Source organism: Triplophysa dalaica, chromosome 2 (genome assembly GCF_015846415.1).
Source record: "Triplophysa dalaica isolate WHDGS20190420 chromosome 2, ASM1584641v1, whole genome shotgun sequence".
NCBI lineage: Eukaryota > Metazoa > Chordata > Actinopteri > Cypriniformes > Nemacheilidae > Triplophysa > Triplophysa dalaica.
In genome coordinates, this window is record NC_079543.1 from 25,623,484 (window position 1) to 25,631,412 (window position 7,929).

A 7,929-nucleotide genomic window follows, 5' to 3' on the forward strand; every position below is an offset into this window, starting at 1 on the left:
CCAACTCAAAATATTATGTGAACGTTTTAAGGCATCAAGTCAAGTTAACTTAATGAACAACAGATCAATTTTTTTGTTGGCTGAACATAAGTAGAAAATGGTTGAAATAAACCTTGTTATATTATTACATGTTTGTCTATTACTACAATTGTACTTTTCTGCTTTAGACAGAGCAAAACATTGGTCAAATAACTGTTCAAATTGTTTTTTGAATGCAATTTCACTCGTTGTGTCACTGACTCATACACTAACACACAAACCTCAACCATGGTTACAATCAACAAACATCATTCGTTCAAAAAAAACTCTGCACAGTGACAACAACATTAAATCTTGGATTTCCTCAGCTAGAACTAAAACACAACTCTAAAAAACACGTTTAATATTTCTCTATCTAATTGAGAAACAGTTTGGTTTGTCTGTAAGCAGCTTTTGCTGATTATTTATGATTTAGGACAGAATGGGATCATTGGCATCAAAATCCGTGCGACAACATTCACGACAACTTCCACCAAAATTTGAGGAAGAAAGACCAGGTAAAAGTATATTTCATTTCCCATATACTGCGGTGCTCAAAATGAATACTCACTATGTGTGCCAGTAAATTTCAACAGCCATTATCACCAGTGTTGGGTAAGTTACTCTGAAAAAGTAATTAATTACTAGTTTCTAATTACATATTCAATAGTGTAATTAGATTACTGTACAAATAACTCTCTGCAAAAAGTATTATTTTTACTTTTTATAATATGAAAGTATTATAGATACTTATTACAAATTACTTTCTATATTCTATCAACCTTGATAAGTTAAGTGATTCAAGGATGGACATGAAACGGCTTATTTAATTTGTTTTAATAAATAATATTAAACTACGTAAAGTACTCTTATTTACTGACCAAATTATTACAAATGTGAGAATTACACATTAAAGCACGGATTTTAAAATTAGACATTTTGATGTCAATTCCACCATTACACAAACATATATTAAATAGTGTATTTAGTTTAATTATATCAAAAGTAACTGTAATTAAATTACAGAAATAATAAGAGTAATCCCCCACTTCACTTTTTCAACGGAAAAGAAATTAAATTACAGTTACTAATTACTTAGTATAGTTACACCCAATACTGACTATCACTAGCCAGTTTGGCGGGTTGTATCTATGTATGTAGATATGCTGCATCCAGGGACTTAGGTAGATGATAAAAGTAAAAGATTAACACAGTAACAATACAATATTATTATATAAAACTTTTAACTTCAGCCGTGAAACCTAGTTTCACACCACAACTGCAGCCAGTGACAATGCAGGATGGTGCTGGGTGGGAACATCCTGCACTACAAGCTTCAGAAACAATCTTTACTGGATACACGTATAAATCAGGTAAGAAGTTTAATTGCATTTAAGACATTTTTTATTTCATTTTGTTTAAGATATATAACCAATGTTTACATGAGCTGTATTAACACTTCTTTTTTAACCTGCAGAAGTGAATAAGACAGGTAAGAAGATTTGTTTTTTCAGACATATAAAACTATTTACATGGTCTATATTAATGTTTCTTTACCCACACAACAAAAACTTACAGCAACAGTATATAAAAGAGGTAAGATGATTTTATTTCACGTCAAATAACCAATATTTACATGAGCTGAATTAATATAACTTAACCTTCAACTTGCAGCACGAGTGCATAAACCAGGTGAGGGGTATTATTTCAAACATAAAACCAATGTTAACATGATCTGCATTATAAGATGGTTTAGCAAAGCACACATAAGATTAACTGATGTTTTACATGATCTTTTTTACTAGAATTGGATAAACCGTGGAGGAACTTTAAATGGGAGTAAGTAGGACTAAAGTTATTCTACACTGTAAAAAAAATCCTGTAAAATTTACAGTAAACTACTGGCAGCAGGGTTGCCAGCCAGTTACTGTAAATTGTACAGCCACAGTACTGTAATTTAATTTACAGCCATTTACTGTAATTGCAGAATACAGGAAAAACTGTAATTTTGAATAGCAACAGTATAATGCTGTATTTTTTACAGCAAATTGCTTGATTTTAATTTACTTTATTTAGAAGAAATACATAAATCACTGTATATCCAGTATGTTTTGCATACTGGATATACAGTGTTTATTTTTTTTTAATTGATACAAAAATACATTACAGACAAATTGTGTACGTTGTTGTACATGAAATAATTTTATTCAGTAAGAACTTCATAGTATCCAACATGGCTCTTTAAACATTAATGTTTAAACAACACGTTAACCAACATTACCATCATGAAACAACATTGCAAAACAAGGCCCAAGTGAGTCTGTAAAACGGTCCACATCTTGATCCATCAGAGCACAACAAGTAGCTGGAACTATGGAAACGAAACAAGAGAATAATGTTAGATATTCAATTTATAGTCAGAGAAAAACAGAGGACAACATCTACAGTCAGAGAATAATAAAATGATGTAATTCAATGATGAGATCTGTGTGTGTGTGTGTGTGTGTGTGTGTGTGTGTGTGTGTGTGTGTGTGCGTGTGTCTGTGTGTGTGTGTGTGTGCTTCTTACTTTTCATCGATTACACTGAATATTCATCATTGTGTTTAGAAGAGCGGCGACATGTGGGTTCACTGCAACCTGTTTCTTCTGTATCCTGGCATTTTAGATGACGCTGCTTGTTCCACTCTCTGGATTAATATCTACAAAGAGTCAGGAAAAACTAAATGTTATATATTAAATGTACAAAATATATTATATTAAAACACATGAATTAAATCATCAGCTTGCTAGTGTTAAATAGGGGAGACTTCTAAATAATTTGCCCAAAAAAATTGCATCTCTCGTTGAGAAATATTGTTTTAAAGGTCTTAACAGGTATATAACATTAACATATCTATAAAAAGCAGGTAAGGAAGTTGTTCAATTAATACCTTTCATTGGACTCCAAGTACACGCTGCCCCATCCTGGTACTCAAGACTGGATATGTAACATGCTATGAACAGAGTGGGAAGGCCAGACATGAAGCTGTGCTGAGCACCGTCACACACAACCTAACCTTCAGTAGTCAGCATCCAGTGGCCTGCATGGCAAAGTGTGTCCTAAAACAAACAATTATACATGTGACAATAGTAATAGTTAATAGTGACTATACAATTATCTTTAAGCATTTTACATTTTAACTACATTTTAGTATAAGTGACTCTACAAACAAACTCTAAGCAAATTAAACAGAGTAACTTACACTTAAAACCGTACTTATACAGAAATGTAATCCAACTAACGTTAGGGATGTCACGGTCAAGAAATTGTCACACTAGTATTTTGTAACGGGTCTCACTCCCACCCTCCAACGGTCCTATTTGGGAGACAGGCCTGCTATACAATGAGGGTGTCGCTAACGTCTTTTGCTCAAGCTCTCATCTGGCCTCCGATACATAAACTGTATATCTAGATGGTTACGTACATTAATCACTTTACCGGGCTATCCTCCGTGAACATCGACTTACCTCAAGCTATGGTGACTCATTTTAATTTGGGCGCTCGATTTAACGGATGACTGCATTTGCAAATTTGAATTACACCACAAAATAATCACGAGCGAGTGTGGTATCCCAACTGTCGAAGCATGTAACTTTTACCGAGTCTACGGCGGGCGCGTTGTTCAACATTTAAAAAACAATCGTCAACTAACTAAAACAATGAACTGTAGCTCGTCACATACCGCCTTCACTCCTTGTGTGAACAAAAACTCTAAATAACATGAACAACTTCTGTCCTCAGGTGCTATAGCGACGGAGAATGTTTGAAATCTTACCGCGACGGCGCTGCTGAAACCCCGCAAGACTCCTTCGGTCCCCGCGGATGGAGGTTGAATCCGGGGTTAGCAATATGAACCGCGAATTTAGATACCTCTATATAAAGTTACCAGTATGATAGTTACCAAATATGGAAAAAAAATACGTAATAAGTTACTTACCACAGGTGTGAATCATTCATTTTGCGCACTACCCCAATCTCGACTGTTGAAGATCATCCCGCCATTGTAGATTTGAAATTTACAGCAATATTCTGTACATTGAGTTAATCCGTCACGTGACCCCAGAATGCATTGCACTTTACAGCAATATTCTGTATTATTTAAAATACAGTCAGCTTCTGTAAAATAACGCTGTAGTTTTTACAGCAATTCGTTACAGTGTATAGGTTTCTGCAGGTGTGCAATGATACAGTGATGTTCAAAACAAAAATATGAGGAATTATGAAAAAAAAGCATTGTTTTTTATTTAGTCCTGCCCTGAACAAGTTATTTCACAAAACATACGCTTACATAGTCGTCATAATTTTTGGTTGAATTGTAAACATTTTCCAGATTCTGCAAGGTGTATGTAAACTTATAAACACCAACATATACTGTATATAAGAGTTTGGTTCGAAAATGAGATAACTACATTTAAAAAATATATATATTATGTTATCATGTTTTTTATTATGCTGGTTTGCTGTATTTGTTTGTTATTATGGCTTAAATCCAAACAAAAACGTGATTTTTGTAAGAAAATAAAGACAGAGTTGTCACATTTTGGAACAGAACTCTTCATGTGTTCCATCACAATCACCAGCTGGACTGCCTTCTCAAATCCACTAGAGGGCACTCCCCTCATCACACGGACCATCATTGCACACTACATATCCCATAACCCATTGCATGGACACATTGAATACTGATGATTCTCACCTGTTTGTAGTAACCTCTGTCTATAAAAGCCTGGTTCATTCACTCTGTCTTTCCTAAGTCTTGTTAGTGTCTGAGCAATATATCTGTCTTGTCTATCAGTGGTTTGATCTTATTTACCATTTGGTTTACGACTGTTTGCTGCCTGCCCTGGACTTATTGCCTGTTTATACCTGTTCTTCCTGCTAATAAGGCTGCATTTAGACCTGCAACCCATGAGTCTTGAGCAGTTCGTGACATGTTCTGTATTTGTGTATTTCTGAAAATAATCAAGTTAATGTTATTTCAGTTGCGATTAAAAATGTATTTGCAGAAATAATTCTGTATAATATAAATTAGTAGTGTCCTCAGTTATTCAAACTTAACTTGTTTAGTTTCATAACTCACTTTTTTACTATTAAACTTAACTAATTCCGTTAGTTGTTTTAAACAAAACGATACTCTGATTTGCCATGTTTATCTTCTTTTATTGAAGAGAGAGCAAAGAATTGTCTCTTGTCTTGACACAGTCAGAATTCAGAACTGAAAAAGCAGCTGGAGGGATTTACTCCGAGTAATCCAGCTGTCATGGAGATCAAGATCCTGGTTGCTGGACAAATTGGTGCAGGAAAATCCAGCTTTATTAACTCCATCAATAGTTCATTTCAAGGACGGATCACCTCTGGAGCACTAGTAAATTCATCGGCTGGAAATACTAAAAGTTTCACAAAAACAGTATGTATTTGTCATCTATTGTGAAAATCATATTTTGCTTAAAGATACTAAAGAGATCAGGTGTATGCCAAATGTATCAATATAAATAATCCAACGCCTTTTTTTTCTTGGTTTGTAGCTTAGAGAAATCAAAATCAGAAGTAAAAAAAACTTGCCCATTGTCTTCAGGGACATAATGGGCTTAGAACCTGAAATGTTGGCCGGGACACAGACAGACGACATCATCAATGCTCTATTTGGTCATGTGAAGGAGGGCTATAGAGTAATAAACCTCACTACAATATAACATTTAAAAATAAGATTTGTTCGTGTGCATTTGCATATACCTGATTTTTTGCATATTTTATTTTGTTTATACATTTAGTTTAAAGAGTCAAAACAAATCGCTTACAAGGATCAACATTATACTGGTGACCCCGGTCTCTCTGACCAGGCTTTCTGTCTGGTTTACGTCATAGCTGCCGATACAGTCCAGTTCACAGATGACAAACTTATGGACAAGTTGAGGATCATCCGCCAAAGAATCAGTGATGAAGGTAACACTGATCCTTAAATGTATGAGCTCATGCCGACAGTGTATTAAAGACAGTACTACTAGAAGTAAGGAAGGTACCATGTGAAAATGTGTTTATAAGCTTGTGAGTACTAATTTCAACTTTAGTAAACATAAAACGAAACTTTAGTAAATTTATATGAAACATGAAAATATATCAGAAATGCAACTTGTTTGAAGTAGTAGTCTTTACAAAACAAAAGAACAATAACAAGTAGACATGACAAGAATCTTTTTGACCTATAAGTCATCATTAGTCTATATTTTATATGTTCTATTACAAAAATAATCTTCATAAAGTAGCATATAAAGATTTTTTGATTCTCATTTCACTATATTCACTATAGTTTTATATGTAACTGTGCATGACAAGTAAAATCTTGAGTCTTATTCCAATGAAGGGTAGTGATTCTGTTTTCTCCGCAGATGCTGTTTCCTGGTTGAGAATAATAATAAATTGTCATTATTCTTCCTAAATCTTAATTTACACTTATCTTGTCCTGGTGTGTGGCATATTATATGATGATAATATCTTATATTGTCTGCAACATCATTGTAGCGATTCCTCAAGTGATTGTTATGACCAAGGTGGATGAAGCATGTCCTCTGGTGAAGAATGATCTAAGAAAGATCTATCAGAGCAAGAAGATCAAAGAAAAGGTATAGATTATACTATTTAATCGATATTTAAACAATTTACTTAATTGAAACAATTAAATCCAACTTCAATTTGAAACTAAAAATCAAATTTTTTCAGCATCTTTAATCACTAATTAATCCATTTCGGTTGAAGCTACATGAATGATTTATGTTGTGGTTTAAGGAGTTTAGCCTTGTGTCGATTAGTAGCCCATATAGATTCTGTTCAAGTTGTCTGAATGTCTTGCTTTAACACACTAACCCTATACAGAGGTGGGTTGCGAAATATTTTACTAAAGTAAGAGTCATTATAAAAAAATATCTTAGTAAAAGTAAAAAGTATGCAATGAAAAGACATTCAAGTAGCCAGTAACTAGTTTCCGTATGACATTATAATGTTTATATTATTAGTATTAAATACATCCGAAATCATACCATGCTAAAATGAGTATTCTCAAAGTACCCGGTGGTAAACTGTTTCTGCTTAAAATTCGAAGTGCAGATCCATCTCAAACGGCTATAATAGCCCACCACTCTCCACAAGAGGGCACACTAGTGACACTGCACTATTAATAAAGTTAAATAAGAGAATATCCCTCTCAACAAGTCGGGCTTACACCACTTCATCCATTTAATTAAAATGACCATTTGGGTTTACATGTTAAAACAATTTGTTTCAAATGTTGTTGAGCCACTGTCCATAATTAAATCAACTTTGACCAGAGTTACTTTTTTCCTTAGATGCAGATGTGCAGTGACACAGTGGGTGTGCCGATGTGCAACATCTTCCCAGTGAAGAACTACCATGAAGAGATTGACACTGATGATAATGTTGATGTTCTGATTTTGAAAGCTTTGGATCAGATTGTTCATCTTGCTGATGACCGGTTGCTTAGCAGCAGTAACTAATGGAATGAAAATCACTTAGCTCTGGGTTGCAAATATGAGCATTTACTTCTCATTAATTCAAGCAACATACTTTGATTATACAACTGTACGTATTATAAAATATAATAAGTTTGCACAATAGGAAATATATAGGAGGCAAAAATTCTGTCAAAAGTTCAAGGCAGCGCACTTAAAGTAAAAAAATAATAATGAAAAACAGGTGTAATGATAAGATTGAACACACTGTAAAAAAGGAAATGCAAGAAAAATTGCACTCGTTACAGATTTATTGCCCTTGATATAATCATGATTAATAGTGTCTATTAATTCAAAACTTCATATTTTTACTGCATAAACAATAAAGTTTTTGCTGTTTTACACATT

At 33.8% G+C, this 7,929-nt stretch overlaps 1 protein-coding gene and 1 long non-coding RNA gene across 2 annotated transcripts; one reads left to right on the forward strand and one right to left on the reverse strand.

Moving 5' to 3' along the window:
- Positions 1–1,891: 1,891 nt before the first annotated feature.
- LOC130410114 (uncharacterized) lies at positions 1,892–4,204 on the reverse strand. Its single transcript, XR_008904978.1, has 3 exons — positions 2,949–4,204; positions 2,587–2,717; positions 1,892–2,389 (listed from the first exon to the last, which is right to left on the reverse strand). It is a non-coding gene; the product is annotated as an uncharacterized LOC130410114 (long non-coding RNA).
- A 762-nt stretch (positions 4,205–4,966) lies between these two features.
- On the forward strand, positions 4,967–7,566 carry LOC130407325 (interferon-induced protein 44-like). The gene is made up of 6 exons (XM_056730115.1): positions 4,967–4,980; positions 5,261–5,465; positions 5,584–5,727; positions 5,830–6,001; positions 6,578–6,678; positions 7,399–7,566. The coding sequence occupies exons 1-6, from the start codon at positions 4,967–4,969 to the stop codon at positions 7,564–7,566; spliced, it is 804 nt and encodes a 267-aa protein (XP_056586093.1).
- Positions 7,567–7,929: the final 363 nt, after the last annotated feature.

Bases quoted from the DNA above. Each gene is read 5' to 3' on its own strand.
- LOC130407325 (XM_056730115.1), top strand. The intron at 5,728-5,829 runs GTAATAAACCTC...TTATACATTTAG, and splicing joins ATGTGAAGGAGGGCTATAGA to TTTAAAGAGTCAAAACAAAT. The intron at 6,002-6,577 runs GTAACACTGATC...ACATCATTGTAG, and splicing joins CCAAAGAATCAGTGATGAAG to CGATTCCTCAAGTGATTGTT.